The sequence below is a fragment of the Neoarius graeffei genome, chromosome 15, assembly GCF_027579695.1.
Source record: "Neoarius graeffei isolate fNeoGra1 chromosome 15, fNeoGra1.pri, whole genome shotgun sequence".
Classification (NCBI taxonomy): domain Eukaryota; kingdom Metazoa; phylum Chordata; class Actinopteri; order Siluriformes; family Ariidae; genus Neoarius; species Neoarius graeffei.
In genome coordinates this window covers 38,134,232-38,155,190 of record NC_083583.1, presented here as the reverse complement: position 1 = coordinate 38,155,190, position 20,959 = coordinate 38,134,232, and the positions used below count along the sequence as shown (strand labels likewise).

Below are 20,959 nucleotides of genomic sequence, written 5' to 3'. Positions count from 1 at the left end.
ATGGTGGTGTAGTGATGAGACTGGGCAGTATGGTGGTGTAGTGGTTAGCGCTCAAATCTGCACAATAAAAACGCCATATGCGCTCAATTTCCCTTTGGGATTATTAAAGTATACTGATATGGTCATTTCTATGGCACTAATTGTAGGCAGGGGTGGCACGGTGGTGTGGTGGTTAGCACTGTCACCTCACAGCAAGAAGGTCCCGGGTTCAAGCCCCGTGGCCGGCGAGGGCCTTTCTGTGTGGAGTTTGCATGTTCTCCCCGTGTCCACGTGGGCTTCCTCCGGGTGCCCCGGTTTCCCCCACAGTCCAAAGACATGCAGGTTAGGTTAACTGGTGACTCTAAATTGACCGTAGGTGTGAATGTGAATGGTTGTCTGTGTCTATGTGTCAGCCCTGTGATGACCTGGCGACTTGTCCAGGGTGTACCCCACCTTTCACCCGTAGTCAGCTGGGATAGGCTCCAGCTTGCCTGCAACCCTGTAGAACAGGATAAAGCGGCTAGAGATAATGAGATGAGATGAGAAGAGATTGAGATGGTATGGGCACATCCTGAGAAGAGATGCAGAGCATGTTGGAAGGAGAATGTTGAGGATGGAGCTGCCAGGCACACGAAAACAAGGAAGGCCAAAGATGAGATACATGGATATGGTGAGAGAGGACATGAAAGTGGCAGGTGTGGCAGAGAAGGATGCAGAAGACAGGGAGCAATGGAGACGAAAGATCCACTGTGGCGACCCCTAATCGGGAGCAGCCAAAAGAAGAAGAAGAAGATCTCATCTCATTATCTCTAGCCGCTTTATCCTGTTCCACAGGGTTGCAGGCAAGCTGGAGCCTATCCCAGCTGACTACGGGCGAAAGGCGGGGTACACCCTGGACAAGTCGCCAGGTCATCACAGGGCTGACACATAGACACAGACAACCATTCACACTCACATTCACACCTACAGTCAATTTAGAGTCACCAGTTAACCTAACCTGCATGTCTTTGGGGGAAACCGGAGCACCCGGAGGAAACCCACGTGGACACGGGGAGAACATGCAAACTCCACACAGAAAGGCCCTCGCCGGCCACGGGGCTCGAACCCGGACCTTCTTGCTGTGAGGCGACAGCGCTAACCACTACACCATCGTGCCGCCAACAAGATCAAATATGAGAAATACCACAGTGTTGTTGCATTCTTGTTGTTGCATTGGCCAGAAGGTGTTGACTAATTTTTTAATAACAGCAGCAGTTTTACACTAATGCACTAATTCTTATACAGTACTGTCCAAAAGTCTTAGGCACATGTAAAGAAATACTGTAGACCAAAAATGGCTTAAAGAAATGAAATGTTTCAACATAAAAAATACTATAAACAGCAGTAATAATAATAATAATAATAATAATAATAGGTCTTTATTGCATAAGGAAAAATATACTATGTTACAATATATAAGAATAAAAAAGCACAAAGTTAATAGAAATAAGAAAAAATATATAAAGTTACTAAATAAATCTAATGATAATTTTTAAAAGTATAAAATACTTCTAATTAAGCTAAATTGTATTTAAAAATTAGGTGGTTTACAAAAGAACTCATAAAACGCTGAGTGTTAATTTTAAGTTTTAAAGCTGACTTTTTCCTAAGATGGTATCTAGAGTTTTTAACCTTTGGCATCATTTTATATAACGAATTACCTTCTAAATTTGAAACTTTAGCATATTTTTTTTTATCTTGTTTTTCTAAGCAAGTATGAATATTAATATGGTTTGAAAAATATCTACACTTCTTACATCTATCTAAAAAACACTGAACCGTTGTTAGTTCAGCTTCAGCGGCACCATACACTGCGAGCCCATATGAAATATTAGATAGTACGATGGTATTAAATAAATAATCGATTTCTGCTTGATTGTACCCTTCTTTCCCAAGCGATCTTATTACATATAGGCACTTATTTGCTTTTGTTAATTTGTTTTTCACGAGTTGTGAATCTGGTGTCAGACTGAAAAGTGATACCAAGCAAAACAAGCCTTAATAAATGAAACAAAGTCAATATTTGGTGTGAGACGACCCTTTGCTTTAAAAACCCACGCAGACACGGGGAGAACATGCAAACTCCACACAGAAAGGCCCCCATTGGCCATGAGGCTCGAACCCAGAACCTTCTTGCTGTGAGGCAACAGTGATAACCACTGCACCACCGTACCATGGACATTTCTTAACATTAACCCTTTGGTGACTGACCCCTTGAAAATGGTTCCTCCAGGAACGATGACGTTTCAGTTGTCAAGACAACGGAAAAACTAAAATACAAAAACAGAAAGATACGTCACAATGCTCTTGTGCACAAAACAAAATGCTCTTGTATTTGTATTTTAGTTTTTCCGTTGTCTTGACAACTGAAACATCATGGTTCCTGGAGGAACCATTTTCAAGGGGTCAGTCACCAAAGGGTTAAATGTATAAATGTGCTTTTTATATGCTTTTTATCAATTATAAATTGATTAAAAAAACCCATATAATAAATATAACAATCACTGGCAAATTGATGTGGTATAAGAAGAGCAAAACCCTTCAGGATTTGTTGTTACTGAATGAAAAATAATCATTAGGGTAGTAACAGATACTTTGCACCTCACACCACCTTGTCATTGATTATTTACCTATAACAGCATACCCTCAAGTTTTTTCCCCCTTATTTACCTCATCCAAATGCATGTGGTGGACTGTGATCACATGAATATTCGTTCCTGCATGTTTTAAATCTCAGAGATTGCACTCTGGTATCTTTTTATGTTTTTTTTAATAGGCAATTTGATACTGCCAATTCTTGTTTTTTTCTCAGTTTAATATCTTTTTCTGTTATTACTAACAGAAGCATGTGGGTTCATGGGTCAAAACAAGCTTTTCAATTCTGATTAACACACACACGAGAGAGAGAGAGAGAGAGAGAGAGAGAGAGAATGCTTCACACTAAGACACACAGACAATTATGCCTTGATTTACAAACAGTATGCAAATCCCAAATCATAGACTTATGAAGCTTGCAGGAACGTCCTTGGCCAATTTAATTAAAAATATTATGTAAATTCACTTTTTACATACAATATTTTAGGTATGACAAATTTATTATGTTCAAAACTGTCAATGTCTTTGTTATCATACATCAATCATTGCTTCCTTTCTTCTGCAGTGTTAAGCGATTACTTCCTTATCCACTTACACCTACCTGGTGTACACATCCCTGAGATACTATACAAACACTGAGGTACACACACACACACACACACACACACACGACTTTACTTCATCTTCTTGCTTTTGGGCTTCTTGCTTTTCCCCCCTGGTTTTGATGATTCATCCTGAGAAAGAAGAAAGGTAAGAGAAAGAGAAAAGGCAGGAGAATACAAGGTGTATGAGCTGAAATTAGAACTGAAATCCACTCACTTCAAACATAAAGCCTGAATAACAAAGCAACTTTACAGGAACATTTGATATGACAGACAGTAATAAAACCATATCTCTTTCTTTCAGTACTGATCTTTCATACACTGGAACTACAGAAAGTTTTTAACCACCTTCCCTCACATTTCCCTCTTTCAGACTAACAGCAATCATCTCTGTTTGCAAGCTACATGGACAAACGCCTGCAGCAGCCATTTTATTTCAGCTTACAAAATATACATCGCCAGCAATCATGGGTAGGCTGGGGATCTCAAAGTGTTCATAGCCAGGGACCACTTTCAAAATCCTCAGACCCCTTTATTATACCAACATAGATTCACTTTTTGAACATAAAGATCAGGTACACTAGAGTGTTTTTTTTTTTTTCCTTTTTACAAAAATTCAGGCATGTTCCTAAACTTGTAACCCACAGAACAAAAATCTTTTGCATGGTGTCAAAACGTTAAGTTTAATACAATACATTCTGTATTGTATTAACAGCAACTTTTGTTTCTTTTCTTTGACTAAAATTGCAATTCACTTCAGCTATAACAGCTTTGCCAGCAGTGGAAATAGTGCAGATATTGTTCAACATTGTAATGTAATTAAAATCAATAATAGTAATATTATTTTTGTAATAATATTTTGGGGTTTAAACATGATCATAAACATGATCAACCTTCATCCAATTACAAGGGGCAAAACATGTTTCTTTTGCCTTTAAGAGTTTTCATTTTTCTTACTAACTGAAATATAATTAGACCGTCCACAGTCAGTTAGGCTGGGGTTCCACCACCACTCCTCAGTCCTGGCCCTCAGCACTGGTGCCCCCCAGGGCTGTGTACTGAGTCCTTTGCTATACACCCTATACATCCATGACTGTACACCTGTCCACGACAGCAACATCATTATTAAATTTGCGGACGACACTAATGTGGTAGGACTGATACATAATAATGACGAGACTGCCTACACGGATGAAGTCCAGAAACTCACTGCTTGGTGTTCTGACAACAACCTGGTACTCAACTCCTCGATTACAAAGGAGTAGGTGATAGATTTTCGGAGGAAGAGGGAGGAACCTGCCCCCTTTACATCAAAGGGGACATTGTGGGGAGGGTCAGCGACTTCAGATTCTTGGGAACACATATCTCTCAGGACCTCACATGGACTATTAACACCACTGCTCTTGTGAAAAAAGCACCGCAGAGATTGTATTTTTTGAGGTCACTGAGGAAAGTCAACCTGTCCCAGAAACTGCTGTTGTCCTTTTACAAATGTTCTATGGAAAGCATCATCACCCACGACATCTTGGTGTGGTTTAAGAGCTGCACCATGGCTGACAAAAAGGCTCTGGAGACAGTCAGGAAGTTGGCACAGGACATTATACGGACACAGCTGCCCTCACTGACGGACATATACAGTATAACACCAGATGCTTGCGCCGTGCAGAAAACATCAAGGACTGTTCTCACCCAGGAAACAGCCTGTTTATTCTGCTGCCTTCTGGAAGGCGCTATAGGTCTATACAGGCTCGCACCTCCAGACTCATGAACAGTTTTTATCCAAGTGCCATAAAACAACTCAACTCTTAGTTGAAGTATGTGCAATATTCTGTGCAATATTTTCTGGACTGTGCAATACACTTGTCCATCTATTTATTAACATCTTGTTTTATGTCGATGTCTGCTGCATGTGATGTGTGCTGTTTTATATTTATATTAGACTTATTTTATATTAGCCTTTTTAAAATTTAAAACATGCTTTTTTTATACATAATTTATTATTATTAAATTTTTTATTTTACATTTTTAATTTTAGTTTTGAAATATATTTTTTATATTTATTTGATATTATACTTTTATTTTTATATTGGATTTACCACTGAGTTGTTGCACTGAAATTTCATTGTACAGCTGTACAATGACAATAAAGGCATTCAATTCAATTCAATAATTAGTGTTATTTTGTATCTTCTTATAGATTTCAAGTGTTACTAGCTACTAGCTATGTATTTAGCACTGGCAGGGAGAAGGGAAACTAACATTACCTTGTTGGTCAGCAAAGGTATGCTAGGATAGTTAACTAGCTATATTTGTATGAATATAGTAGTTAAAGAAGATAGCATGTTATTAGATACAATAGCTAATGGACTTTGATATGTTAACAAGTCGCTTATCATCATGAACATGCAAGCTTATCTAACAACTATTTTCGAGTATGGAGAATGGAAGCTAACATTATAATGTTAGTCAGCAATTTATTTTATTTAACCTTTATTTAACCAGGAAAAGTCCCATTGAGTTACAATAACTCTTCTCCCAGGGAGTCCTGGCCAAGACTGGCAGCAAAAAGTTTGCCGCCAATGTTAGCTATGATAGTTAGCTAGCTATATGTGTAGGAATATTGTAGGATATGGTAAAAAAAATAGCTAGCATTAAGAACATTAAGTAGTAGGGGTTTCTGAACATTAGTTAACTAGCTAGGTACTGAATGCTATGAGTATGTCAGTGTTGGTCCCTTTTCACAGGTAGAGGAAGGCTGTGTATAGTGAAGAGTATATGGCATACTGCATATAGCAACAGCAGCTAGCAAGACAGGCTACATTCAGTAACTGCACATCTACAAAATGTACGCATACCCAGGAGTTAAAGTGAAATCTGGAAGAACTCTGACAGTAATTAGGGAGGAGGTCTCACATCATGTATAGTTACTATTTTTTTTACAAAATGGGTTGCAGCACTGCTGTTGCTGGAGTCACTCTGGCAATGGGACTGCTTTGCTCCTTTCTAGTTTTGGGCTGGGCGGTGGTGTAGTGGTTAGCACTGCTGCCTCACAGCAAGAAGATCCTGGGTTCGAGCACAGCGGCCGGTGAGGGCCTTTCTGTGCTGAGTTTGCATGTTCTCTCCGTGTCTGCGTGGGTTTCCTCCGGGTGCTCCAGTTTCCCCCACAGTCCAAAGACATGCAGGTTAGGCTAATTGGTGGCTCTAAATTGACCGTAGGTGTGAATGTTTGTTTGTCTCTGTGTCAGCACTGCGATAACCTGACCTCTTGCCCATAGTCAGCTAGGATAGGCTCCAGCTTGCCTGTGACCCTGTAGAACAGAATAAGTGGCTACAGATAATGGATGGATGGATAGTTTTGGGCTGTTCAAAGAGTAAAGACAACATTATCTACATATTTGTAGTAGTGGAATTTATATTTGATATCATACACAATGTAATGACAATATGGTATAATGAATTAGTATTTTAGAAGTTCAAAATACAGGGTGTCCCCCCCCAAAAAAAAAGTACTCACATTGAATCCATTGATCTACGATATTGGCTGTGTTTGGAACGCGGTGGTCGTCAGTTTGAACATTTGTGAACATGCATTTATCCATTTATGCATTTATTTAACCATTTATTTATCCATTTATTTATTTAACCATTAATATTGTTTCTAAGTCAAAAACAATGCATTTATTGTAATTTAAGGAGTACATTTTTTGGGGGACACCCTGTATACAGCTTGGAAAATATCCATGAAAATCAACAGCGATGGAAATAATCTTGAAAAGATCTTGAAATCACTGCAGTTTCAAGCAAAAAACTTAAAACCATCTCCTAGCTACTGAGAATGCCGTAGCACCAATTTGGATTGTCACAAGAAAATACTGTGCCCCAAAGGGCAAAGATGGCTAACAGCAGCATAACAGTCACCAAATTCTTTTCCCAAGCTGGCCTTTTAAAACATTTCTTCTTTTGAGACTAATGAAGTCCCAGTGAATTTCATCAACAGCCAATTTTCAAAGAAGGTCTGACTTGTTTGTTAAGCAGACTTCTGTCATGTTTGGGGAAAATGAGTCACTCATTTAATTTGCACAGCAGGCCAGTAATGATATTCAGCATCTGTGCATTTCATAGGAAGAACACTTCCTGCATATATATGGACCAAAACATGCATGCTGGCAGACTGCTGTCATCATGATCTTCATCATCCTCATCAGTCATTAACAGTCATCGTCAGTCATCATAATCATCATCCAGTATATTAATAATCCTGCCACCATAATTCAGATGCAATGACAACATTGATAATAATAATAATAATAATAATAATAATAATAATAATAATTTATTTTTATTATTAGACCTGAATTTGCCATGTCATACTCAAAGAGCTGTCAGGAACAGCAAAAATAAACCCTACATGATCACTGCAAATGCACAGGATAAAAATTGCTATGTTTCTTTTCACTGTATTTTCAGTTCTTTTTGCACAACTGGCAATCCTTGCTGGCCATGTCTCCACAACGTTCTCATTTTTTTGGAGTACTAAATAGCTTACAGACAATAGAGAGCTTTCATGTTTATTTTCGTGAGAAAGTGGGATTTGGGGATCAGCTGCACTTCATCTGGGATCTCTTCAGGTAAAAGGTTATGTAGCAACAATGGTTGAAGTAGATGACTTGGAATCACAATATCACTTTTCATCTCCATGTCTGAATGTGCTAAGTGTCAGTTAATCATGTTATACCCGACTTTCCTTGAAGCAAACCCCAAATAATAATGTTCAGAGGGGAGCAGAGGTCTGTCACCTGGACAGTGTTCAAAATCAGCTTTCAAAATGTACAAAAGTGCTGAGATTATTATCTGCAGGGGTGCAGATCTGATGTCAGGATTGGGGGGGGGACACAAAAGTGATTTTTTTTTTTTGCCCGTATACAACTCATACCATGCAAACATAAAACACAACTTTGTAGAGGCTCGCCACATCATTCAAAAAGTACTGCACAGGGAATCATTTGTCTGAAAATACATTTGTTTCTACAATTTTGAATAATTTAGGGGATTTTTATGGGGGGGACAATTCATGTTTTTCAGAAATTGGGGGGGGGGGGGGGGGGGGGGGGGTCATGTCCCCCCCATGCCCCGCGGGATCTGCACCCATGATTATCTGTATATTTGTCTATATACAGTCCCTTCTGAAAGTACTGGAATATCAAGGCCTATTCTTTTGTTTTTGCTATACACTGAAGACATTTTGGTTTGAAATTAAAAATATATATATACTGGAACATGTAAATGACAAGTGTTCCTTGTTGTTTAAACAGTTATTAGCTCTGAATGTCTACTTTTGGTTTGAGCCTTGGGTTTAGCCTGTATAGCATTTGTTGTTAAAATGGATAAACAATCATGAAGACCACAGAGCTGTCGATAGGAGAAACGTCAGAGCCATTGCACAAGCATTAGCATCAATACAACAATTTGGAATGCCCAGAAAAAGAATGAAACCACTGGTGTACTAACAACCATACAATCAACAGGGAGGGCAAGGGAAACAGCAGCAGCTAATGACAGAAACATGATAAAAACTGTGAAGAAAACCTCAAAAATAAGTTAGTGGTATCACTAACAACCTCCACAGGGCAGGAGGAAGGAATCACAATCCACCATTTGAAGATGTCAAGAGCAGAAATATAGAGACTATACCAAAAGATGCAAACCACTCATCAGCAGTTGTGGTGATTTTATATCCTAAATGTAAACACACACACATGCCGTGATGTCATCATACAAGCAATAATTTAGTTTATGATGATTGTACAGTGGTGCTTGAAAGTTTGTGAGCCCTTTAGAATTTTCTATATTTCTGCATAAATATGACCTAAAACATCATCAGATTTTCACACAAGTCCTAAAAATAAAGAGAACCCAGTTAAATAAATGAGACAAAAATATTATACTTGGTCATTTATTTATTGAGGATAATGATCCAATATTACATATCTGTGAGTGGTAAAAGTATGTGAACCTTTGCTTTCAGTATCTGGTGTGACCCTCTTGTGCAGCAATAACTGCAACTAAACGTTTCCAGTAACTGTTGATCAGTCCTGCACACCGGCTTGGAGGAATTTTAGCCCATTCCTCCATACAGAACAGCTTCAACTCTGGGATGTTGGTGGGTTTCCTCACATGAACTGCTCGCTTCAGGTCCTTCCACAACATTTCGATTGGATTAAGGTCAGGACTTTGACTTGGCCATTCCAAAACATTAACTTTATTCTTCTTTAACCATTCTTTGGTAGAACGACTTGTGTGCTTCGGGTCGTTGTCTTGCTGCATGACCCACCTTCTCTTGAGATTCAGTTCATGGACAGATGTCCTGACATTTTCCTTTAGAATTCGCTGGTATAATTCAGAATTAATTGTTCCATCAATGATGGCAAGCCGTCCTGGCCCAAACAGGCCCAAACCATGATACTACCAGCACCATGTTTCACAGATGGGATAAGGTTCTTATGCTGGAATGCAGTGTTTTTCTTTCTCTAAATGTAATGTTTCTCATTTAAACCAAAAAGTTCTATTTGGTCTCATCCGTCCACAAAACATTTTTCCAATAGCCTTCTGGCTTGTCCACGTGATCTTTAGCAAACTGCAGACGAGCAGCAATGTTCTTTTTGGAGAGCAGTGGCTTTTTCCTTGCAACCCTGCCATGCACACCATTGTTGTTCAGTGTTCTCCTGATGGTGGACTCATGAACATTAACATTAGCCAATGTGAGAGAGGCCTCCAGTTGCTTAGGCCAAGTTTACATTAGACCATATCTGTCTCGTTTTCTTCGCGGATGCACTGTCCGTTTACATTAAAACGCCTGGAAACGGGAATCCGCCAGCGTCCACGTATTCAATCCAGATCGTGTCTGATCCGGTGCTGTGTAAACATTGAGAATACGCGGATACGCTGTGCTGAGCTCTAGCTGGCGTCATCATTGGACAACATCACTGTGACATCCACCTTCCTGATTCGCTGGCGTTGGTCATGTGACGCGACTGCTGAAAAACGGCGCGGACTTCCGCCTTGTATCACCTTTCATTAAAGAGTATAAAAGTATGAAAATACTGCAAATACTCATGCAAATACTGCCCATTGTGTAGTTATGATTGTCTTTAGGCTTGCCATCCTTCCACTTGCAAGTGGTAAGTGACGCGCATACCCGATATGCACTGAGAGCACACACACAGCGGCTCAGTCCCGAATTACTGCTCGTGCACTTCACTCGCGCGCTCTGTGAGCTGCGCAGGGCCGAAGTGCGCACCCTCCAGAGGGCACTCGCTGTTCAAGGCGGAGTGATTTGGAGCGCAGGATGCCTGCGGAGCCGAGCGTATCCGTGTATTGGCGTTGCTGTGTGCAGGCGAATCGTGTATTGGTGTTGCTGTGTGCATGTTAATCGTTTTAAAAACGTTAATCTGATGATCCGCTGATACGGTCTAATGTAAACCCCACCTTAGAAGTTACCCTGGGGTGCTTTGTGACCTCATCAACTATTACACGCCTTGCTCTTGGAGTGATCTTTGTTGGTCGACCACTCCTGAAGAAGGTAACAATGGGTTTGAATTTCCTCCATTTGTACACAATCTGTCTGACTGTGGATTGGTGGAGTCCAAACTCTTTAGAGATGGTTTTGTAACCTTTTCCAGTCTGATGAGCATCAACAACGCTTTTTCTGAGGTCCTCAGAAATCTCCTTTGTTCGTGCCATGATACACTTCTACAAACATGTGTTGTGAAAATCAGACTTTGATAGATCCCTGTTCTTTAAATAAAACAGGGTGCCCACTCACACCTGATTGTCATCCTATTGAATGAAAACACCCAACTCTAATTTCACCTTCAAATTAACTGCTAGAGGTTCACATACTTTTTCCACTCACAGATATGTAATATTGGATCATTTTCCTCAATAAATAAATGACCAAGTATAATATTTGTCTCATTTGTTTAACTGGGTTGTCTTTATCTACTTTTAGGACTTGTGTGAAAATCTGATGTTTTAGGTCATATTTATGCAGAAATATAGAAAATTCTAAAGGGTTCACAAACTTTCAAGCACCACTGTATTTTGATTCAAAGCCAGTCATGTTGATTTTCAGTAAGGAGTAAATGAAGTTGATTCAATTAAAAGGAATAATACACTGATTTAAAATTGATCATTGTCACATGGGTTCTATGACAAAATGATGACACAGCCAAGGAGTGCAACTTCGGTGCAAAAAAAAGGTGTTTATTTTCAGTCCGTTTTTCCCCCAAAGTGAACAACAACAACAAAAAAAAATAAGAAGAATAGAAAAAATAGTGTTCAAACTTTTAAACAAAATGGGCCTATAAATTTCACAAAATAAACAAAGAAAAAAAATGTATTTACAAGAAAAGCAGAAAAATAATTCCAGTCTGAAGAGCTTACACAGCACAGACCAGGGCTACACACCAGACTGAATACCAGAAAAAAAAAAAAAACACCCAGATTACCTCTCTTCAGAGGGCTTAAATAGTCCCCAATCCCACCCCCTAAAATAAACCAAGCCCCATTTACCACCATTTACATACAATGTCAGGTTTCACAAACTACAAAATGTTACATAATTATCATCCAACACATCCGTTCCCAATACAACATTATGTATTCACAACAATTCATTTTTCTGTTAATTGATGGTAATTGGAGGAATTACCGAGACTGGCACTACAAAGCCAGCCCAGTCTCCAATGTTCGGGTCCTTTGCAACCAGGAAGTACTACAGGACGGAACAGAGAGACAAACAACGCGAGGCTCCGACTCACCACGCTAAAATAAGTAATTAAAAGATGTTAAATGCATTTGTGTGTATGTTGTCATTTACAATAGCTACGAAGTACTTTTATTACAGAAAACTATCACTACAAATAACTTGTGTGTGCATCCACAAAGTTAGATGGCTGAAATTAGCGATAGCAACATAAAATGTATCAGTGTGTATGTGTGTAGTGCATTTTATAACGTCTCACACTGGTGCATCAAGAGCTCCGTGTGACATTACCACCTTCCTCTCCTAGGGTGGCAATACTTGGCAGCCTGGATAGGTAGTCAGCAACAACATTCTGCTGGCCTCGCTTATGATGGACACAGAACTGGAAAGGCTGCAACTCCAAGTACCATCTTGTCACCCGCGCGTTCTTATTCTTCATGGTGTTCATCCATGTAAGTGCTCGGTGGTCTGTATAAAGATCAAAATCCCGGCCCAACAGGTAATACCTCAGACTATCAAAAGCCCACTTGATTGCAAGGCATTCCTTTTCCACAGCTGAATACCTTGTTTCCCGTGGCAGCAGTTTCCTACTTAGGTATAAGACAGGCCTTTCTTCCCCTCAATCTTCGTGCGCGAGGACCGCTCCCAGGCCACATCCGGAAGCATCCACCTCTACAAGGAACTGCTTTTTGAAATCTGGTGTCTGGAGTACAGGGGAGGCACACAAACAACTCTTCAAAGTATTAAAGGCAGCTTCACATTCATCACTCCATTTCACTGGATTACTGAGATTTCTTAGTCAGGTCTGTTAAGGGAGCAGCAATGGTGGCACAATGAGGGATGAATCTTCTGTACCAGCCAATCATGCCCAGGAAAGATTTTACCTGTGTCTTGGTGGTTGGACGTAGGGCTGCACAATTAATCGAATTTAATCGAAAATCGCGATTTTGGCTGCCACGATTAAATTAAATGAAAATCGCGATTTATTTCCATTTAAAATGCGAGCTCTGCTGCATATCTGATCAAGCACTTTTTGACCAGTACTCCGCCAAACCATTAGGGGGTGAACCGACGCATGTAAGGTTTCATTACTCCGCCTAAATAAGCAAGCAAGCCAAGTGCGCAGAGCTTCAGTGCAGCGGTATTTTCTTCAAGGGGTGATAGCGTGAGAGTAGGTAACAGATTGAGGTGAGAGAGAAAAGCTAACTATGTCAGAACAACAGACTATTTAGCACTGGAGGCAATGTTGTGACCTGCCTTCGCTCATGTTTAAAGCCAGAGCATGTTGATAGGCTGGTCTTTCTAGCTAAAAACTTGCAGGCCTCAATATACCGTATTGGCTCGAATATAAGACGGTGTTTTTGTTGTAAAAAATAGCTCTTAAAAAGGGGGGTCGTCTTAAATTCGCGGACTAGACAAAATGCCGCCAAAAACGAAAGTGAAAGTGAGGACAGTGAGAGTGAGCAAAGTGAGGCTGAGGATCTCTGTGCTGAGTAGCTGTAATTTAGCAAACTACCCTTTCCATTGTTTCAGTTGTTTATTATTGTAAACCTTAATGTATTGTTTAATGCATTGTTTAAAGCATTTGCACTGTTCTGCAAATTTATTCCATATACCTGTAGGCTATGGGAAGTTAATGCATTGACATTCTGAAGTTTATAAACTTTCAATCTAAACCTGACAAATTTGTTGAATTAATGCAATTTAAATGTTTTAATTTGGCTTGTCTAGTAGCCTGCAGTTTAGCCTCTTTTTTTACTTCTATGAAAAGTGTTCACGGAAATGAGACTGAAATGACCTCTATTTAAATGTGAAAAACAAAAGCCTCTAATTTTAAACAGAATTTTGAAATAAATACGCTTTATATGAATGAACATTTGGTCTTCAAAAAACTTTTTCCCCAAAGATGAACTTGGAAAAGGGGGGGGTCGTCTTACATTCAGGGTCGTCTTATATTCGGGCCAATACGGTAATGCTATGCAATTGTTGCAATTGAGTTTTCAGTTCCTTCATCCTTTGGTAATTTCTTGGATAAATTTCATTTATTTGTCATTTGGAAATCAGAATTTCTCTTTTAAATTTCATTCTGCACTGAAAGCTGTTCATATTGTTTGTTTGAATATAGTGAAATAAAATTTAAGTGATTTCCCTAACATCAAGAATAATCGTGATTAATAATCGTGATTACAATTTTGATCAAGATAATCGTGATTATCATTTTTTCCATAATCGTGCAGCCCTAGTTGGATGTGGACTATCCCGGATTGCTTGCACCTTGTCCACCTGCGGCCTTATGGTTCCTTTTCCCAGCTGATATCCCAGATACCTTGTCTCTGCTTTTGCCCACTCACACTTTTGCACATTCACCGTCAGGCCTGCTTGCTGGATTTTTCCCAGGATGCGATGCAGGTGCTCCAAATGTTGTTGCCAGGTGTTGCTGAAAATAACTACATCATCTAAATAAGCAGCACTACAATCAGAGCAATCCTGGAGTATTCGGTCCATCAACCATTGGAAACTGGCAGGTGCACCATCAAGGCCAAAGGGCATCATACGAAACTGGAATAGGCCCATCAGGGTGCGGAAAGCTGTATAGGCTTTAGACTTTTCCTCTAGGGGGACCTGCCAATATCCTTTACATAGATCTAACGTTGTAATGAAATTGGCATGGCCTACCTTCTCCAGAAGCTCATCTATGCGTGGCATTGGATACACGTCGGAGTGGGAGATGGCATTCAACCTTCTAAAGTCAAGGCACACCCGGGTGGAGCCATCCTTCTTTGGCACAATCACGATGGGGCTGCTCCATTCACTGGCTGATGGTTCTATCACGCCTAGTTCCAACATGGCATGGACCTCCTTTTCGAGAGCCTCAACCAGCCTCTCAGGGATATGGTACGGTGCCTGTCTGATAGGGAACTGGTCTGGTTTGAGGCGAATGGTATGTTCCAGGAGTGTGGTCTTTCCTGGCTTCTGCTGGAAAAGTGCAGGGTAATGGCTGAATACATCAAACAGATCCATTTGCTTCTCACCCTCCAGGTGTGGGAGTGTCACCTCTGTTTCCCCACTCCATGCCTTCAACAGTTCCTCTGGCTCTGCCTCCTCCTCCAGGTACTGCACAAACAGCACCGTCTGGTGGTCTGCTTTCTCATGCCAGGCCCTGAGGAGATTCACATGATAAGTTTGAACTGGCTTACCCTTCTCTGGATGGTGGACCTCATATGTTGTTGGGCTTATCTTCCTGTGGATGGTGTATGGCCCTTGCCACTTGGCCAACAGCTTGCTGGAAGAACAGGGCAACAACAGGAGCACCTTTTGTCCTGCTTGAAACTCCCTTACTCGTGCATGTTGGTCATACCATCTCTTCTGAGCTTCTTGTACTACCTGAAGATTCACCTGGGCTTCCTGGTGGTATTTCTCCAGCCGGCTCCGCATCTGAAGAACGTATTGGACCATGCCTTGGCTATTGGACTCCATGGTGGTAGTGCCTTCCCACGAGCTCTTCAGGAGGTCTAGTGGCCCCCTCACTGGCCGCCCATACAAGAGCTCGAACGGCGAAAAGCCGGTTGAAGCTTGAGGGACTTCCCTATAAGCAAACAACAGGAAAGGCAGCCACTTATCCCAATCACGGCCAGTATCGTCCACAAACCTGCGGAGCATCGACTTCAATGTTTGATTGAACCGCTCGACGAGCCCGTCCGTTTGGGGATGATATGGTGTAGTCTTCAGGGCCTTGATACCTAGCTGGCTGTACAGTTGCATCATCAGGCGAGACGTGAAGTTGGTGCCTTGGTCCGTGATGATCTCATCCGGAATGCCAACTCTGGAAAACAACTGAACAAGAGCACTGATCACCTTTGGGGTGGTTATGCTTTGCAGTGGGAACGCCTCTGGGAAACGGGTTGCATAATCACATACCACGAGGATATACCTGTACCCAGAGCTACTTTTCTCCAACAGCCCCACAATATCCATTGCAATTCTACGAAAAGGAGAGGAGATGACAGGCAGTAGACACAACGGAGGTCTCTCAGACCTGCGGACATCAGATGTTTTTTGACAGACAGAACATGTTTTGCAGTAGTGTTGTGTCAGTGTACATTGTTGGCCAAAAGAATCTACCGCCTAACCTCAAATATGTTTTCTGTTGCCCCAAATGCCTCGCCCATGGAACAGTGTGTGCTAGATGGAGAACAAGGGGCCTACAGCTGACTGGGACCACTAGACGTTTCACCCCCAAATCTGATTGGTTATAAAGAATGCCATTTTCTACCATGTATCTGTCTGGAGCATACTTCTCCATGGTGTTAGATTCAGCTTTTTCAAACAAGGTACTTAGTGTGGCATGTTGTTGTTGTAATTTAATAATGTCATGTGGCACTTCCCACTCAACAGTCAACCCCTCAGTATTAACTTTCTGAAATGACTCCTCATGACTATATTTCTCTAAGCGCCGCTGGCGACGGGACTTCCGGGGACCTTTTTCCCCACCTTGAATCAAGTCATCTGACAGATTTGGTAATGGCTCCACAGCCTTCTGAGAACAGGTAACCACAGGGCATGACACAGTTGCATCATTCATAACATTGGCATGAGACACTTCATTAGCCAACCCTAACAAGTCACCCCACACTGGAACATCCCTCCCCAGTATGACATCAAAAGGTAAGTTTTCAACCAACACCATATTCAATAGGTATTTTGCTCCATCAATTTCAACTGTAAGTTCTGTCAGTGGATGTTGCTTTTTATCTCCATGTACACAATCACCTGATTCTGATAGTTAATGCAATTAAATGGCACATGACACATTTTAATTAAAGAAACAGCACTACCAGTATCCACCATAGCACCAAATGTAACCCCATTAACTTTTACTTTCTGGCTTACTGGTTGCATTTCATTAATTTCAGCCCTGGCATCCCCCTCCCGTGGCACATAGCAAAACCCAGATAATTTTGGTTTCCTTAAAGGACAAACAGATGCCTTATGGCCTCGCTGTTGACAGAAAAAACAAATCAACACCAGCCTCCCATTATTCCCAACTGCCTGAGCAATATTACTACCCCCAACTGTATGAGCAGGATTCCCACCCCCAGAGTTACCTGCACCCTGCTTGAAGCTCTGCGATGGTTTGTAAGTAACCGCTGGGCGGTTGGGTGCCACCTTGTGTGCATTAATATACTGCAATGCGAACTTGGCTGCAGTCATTCCATCTTCTGGCTCATGTTCTCGGACCCATGTCCGTACATCTGGGGACAGAACATTCAGCAGCTGCTCCATAATCACCTTCTCACCAATCTCCTCCTTGGTGTGACATTCTGGTTGCACCCACCGACGGAACATATGCTTCAACCGGTGATAGGTCTCCATAGGTGTTTCTCCAACTGGAACAGTGCTCCTCCGAAATCGCTGTCGGTACATCTCTTTGGTGATGTCAAATTTCAGAAGCAGGGCCTCCTTTAACTCCTGGAAGTCATCTGCACGGTCCTCGTCCATAGCCGAGTATGCTTCTAGGGCCTTGCCAGTCAGCAATGGAATCAATCTGACTGCCCATTCACTTTCTGGTCATTGCCATGTACGTGCCAGGCGTTCAAACCACAGCAGGAAATTTTCCATATCTTCTCCTTGCTGATAAGGATGTAGCTTTGGTTCTCTGGGTTGTCCTGGGTACATTGGCACCTGTGGATACACCGGGTTTGCTGGCGGGTGTGCTGGGGCGGCTGGCACTGGCGGGTATATTGGGGCAGCTGGCGCTGGAGTGGCTGGCGCTGGCGCAGCTAGCACTGGGACAGCTGGAAGGGCCGCTGTAGGTACTGCATTGGACACTGGGGCTGTCGGCCGGTACGCTGGCTGGACTGCTGCATTGAATGCTGGACGGGCTGGGAGAGCTGGTGAATGTGCTGGGCTTACTTCATGGGACTGACTGCTGTAGTCTGGCTCTGGCTGCTGGTGTCCTCCCGGCTGGAACGGCATTGCTGGTGGCAGGTCGAGTCTTACGCTTTCCTCTCCAAGCAAGCTGGAAAATGCCGGTTGGTATGAGAGATGCGGTTCTTGCCGAGGCCACATTGCTGTGAAGAAATCTCGCAGCTCCTCCCGCATGGCCTCGTCATGCCTAATCTGCGCCTCCTGACGCGCATCATCTCTCATTCGTTGGGCTGTGAGGAAATCTTGAACCAGGTCTGTTAGCGATGTGGCCGCAACAGATGGCAATACTGGAACACCACCTCTGGTCTTGGGTCTGGCTCCCTTCCCCTTGTAATCCTGGACAACTGCTTGTGCTTGCTCTTGCTCTGTTCCCGACTGAGCTGTTTCCCAGTCATCCTCCTTCAGTTGCCTGGCGGCGGCTGCTCTGGTAAATGGTTTATAGGTGTTGCCTTTCCTTTGGGTCATCCGAACTGGTTTTCTTCGGCTGGCCATCCCACTTCTGACACCATATGTCACATGGGTTCTATGACAAAATGATGACACAGCCAAGGAGTGCAACTTCAGTGCAAAAAAAAGGTGTTTATTTTCAGTCCATTTATCCCCAAAATGAACAACAACAAAAAAAAAAAATAAGAAGAATGGAAAAAATAGTGTTCAAACTTTTAAACAAAATGGGCCTATAAATTTTACAAAATAAACACAAAGAAAAAAATGCATTTACAAGAAAAGCAGAAAAATAATTCCAGTCTGAAGAGCTTACACAGCACAGACCAGGGCTACACATCAGACTGAATACCAGAAAAAAAACCCACCCAGATTACTTTTTCTTCTGTCGATTTATTGGCGGTTAACAATCGATGTGTATTACCGCCACCTACCAGGCTGAGGTGTGATCTCAAGGGATATTAATCGTTGCAAATGCCTGCATGAGGATAAATCAAAACTGAGCCTGTAGTCAGACCTTGAGCAGGTCACGTCTTAATTATATCACTGTTCTAATGAATGTTCAGATGTATGTGTGTGAGTGAAACCTTGGCGATGGTATACAATAATAAGATGCTCTTATGATATGATAACAATGTACAGACAGATATCAAAGGCCATTCCTTAGGTCAGAGATAGCAAAGGGCAAGGTGTTCCTGATAGAATGTTCAAAAAGATATCAATATTATGTCTCGAGCAATGTGTCATCACAACAGTACAGTACACAGTGAGACCCAAGGTCACAGAAGAATTCTAGCCTTCTAGCTGAAATAGTAAAATAGAATGGAGTAGAATATTAACAATATTAAGAGATGTATGCTTGAGTTAATCCTTGCTCTTCTTGACATGTATTGGTGCTCAGAGGGCGGGCATGCCCTATCAGCCCTCGTCCCACCTCACTGGAGCTTAGAGAAACTCCAGCCAAATTGTTTAGAATTTGTGTAGAATGCTAAACCACAGCGATTCATCCAATCCCGTGGGTTTTCCTTGGGGTCTGGGTACCTTAACACAATTTCCCCTCCTATTGGTGACACGAAAGGACAGTCTCGAGATTAATTATTCTGTGTTAACTCATACAGACGTGCACGCACTAATTCTTCCCGTGGTATTCTCCACGAGGATAAACCAATTTTTCCCGTGATGACCAGTCACAAGGATAAACAAATCGTCCCATGAAACCATTCATGAGGATAAACAAATCTTCCCATGAGGATAAACAATTCTTCCCATGAAACCATTCATGAGGATAAACAAATCTTCCCATGAGGATAAACAAATCTTCCCATGAAACCATTCATGAGGATAAACAAATCTTCCCATGAGGATAAACAAATCTTCCCATGAAACCATTCATGAGGATAAACAAATCTTCCCATGAGGATAAACAAATCTTCCCATGAAACCATTCATGAGGATAAACAAATCTTCCCATCAAACCATTCATGAGGATAAACAAATCTTCCCATGAAACCATTCATGAGGATAAACACATCTTCCCGTGAAACCCTTCACGAGGATAAACAAATAAGTCATTGCAGACTGATTATAACAAAAACACCCAGATTACCTCTCTTCAGAGGGCTTAAATAATCCCCAATCCCACCCCCTAAAATAAACCAAGCCCCATTTACCACCATTTACATACAATGTCAGGTTTCACAAACTACAAAATGTTACATAATTATCATCCAACACATCCGTTCCCAATACAACAACATTATGTATTCACAACAATTCATTTTTCTGTTAATTGATGGTAATTGGAGGAATTACCGAGACTGGCACTACAAAGCCAGCCCAGTCTCCAATGTTCGGGTCCTTTGCAACCAGGAAGTACTACAGGACGGAACAGAGAGACAAACAACGCGAGGCTCCGACTCACCACGCTAAAATAAGTAATTAAAAGATGTTAAATGCATTTGTGTGTATGTTGTCATTTACAATAGCTACGAAGTACTTTTATTACAGAAAACTATCACTACAAATAACTTGTGTGTGCACCCACAAAGTTAGATTGCTGAAATTAGCGATAGCAACATAAAATGTATCAGTGTGTATGTGTGTAGTGCATTTTATAACGTCTCACACTGGTGCATCAAGAGCTCCGTGTGACATTCATAATTACAGTAAAATACAGTAAAGACATTGAGATTTGTTATACTGAAAGGTTGTTTTCTGCTAAATCCCAGTTCTATTCAAAAAGTGTATTAGTCTAATTCAAGCACCTGCAGCGTTATCATATGTTGTAATGAATGGTCCAAGGCCATGCTGAATTAAGCAATAGTTCATTCTGGAGTGTTTTGCATGCTAATGTAATGCATTTTATCAAGTTATTCTGAATCGGGTATTGTTACAACACAAGCTCCACAGCTGCAATGTGCATCATTTTTTTTAATCCTATGTTAGACTGGCCAAGGCCACGATTGTACCCTATCGATTGTTGTGCTCGTTTGCACCTGCAGCCTGTATCAATCTTTATCTTATATTGATTTGGCTCCAGTCATTTTGAATCATGTATTGTATGCTCTGAATGCTGTGCTGTTCATGATGCATCGCTTCTTATCATATG

General features: G+C 41.4%; 1 protein-coding gene across 2 annotated transcripts in view; it reads right to left on the bottom strand.

Moving 5' to 3' along the window:
- Positions 1–2,357: 2,357 nt before the first annotated feature.
- The window catches only part of impact (impact RWD domain protein), a 141,579-nt gene continuing 122,977 nt past the window's right edge, over positions 2,358–20,959 (bottom strand). The window contains exon 11 of one of the 2 annotated variants that reach the window (XM_060941273.1): positions 2,358–3,347. In XM_060941273.1, the coding sequence (XP_060797256.1) occupies positions 3,288–3,347 (60 nt within the window). In that variant the 3' untranslated portion in view covers positions 2,358–3,287. The remainder of the gene's footprint in view (positions 3,348–20,959) is intronic. The other variant, XM_060941272.1, reaches the window with a different exon arrangement.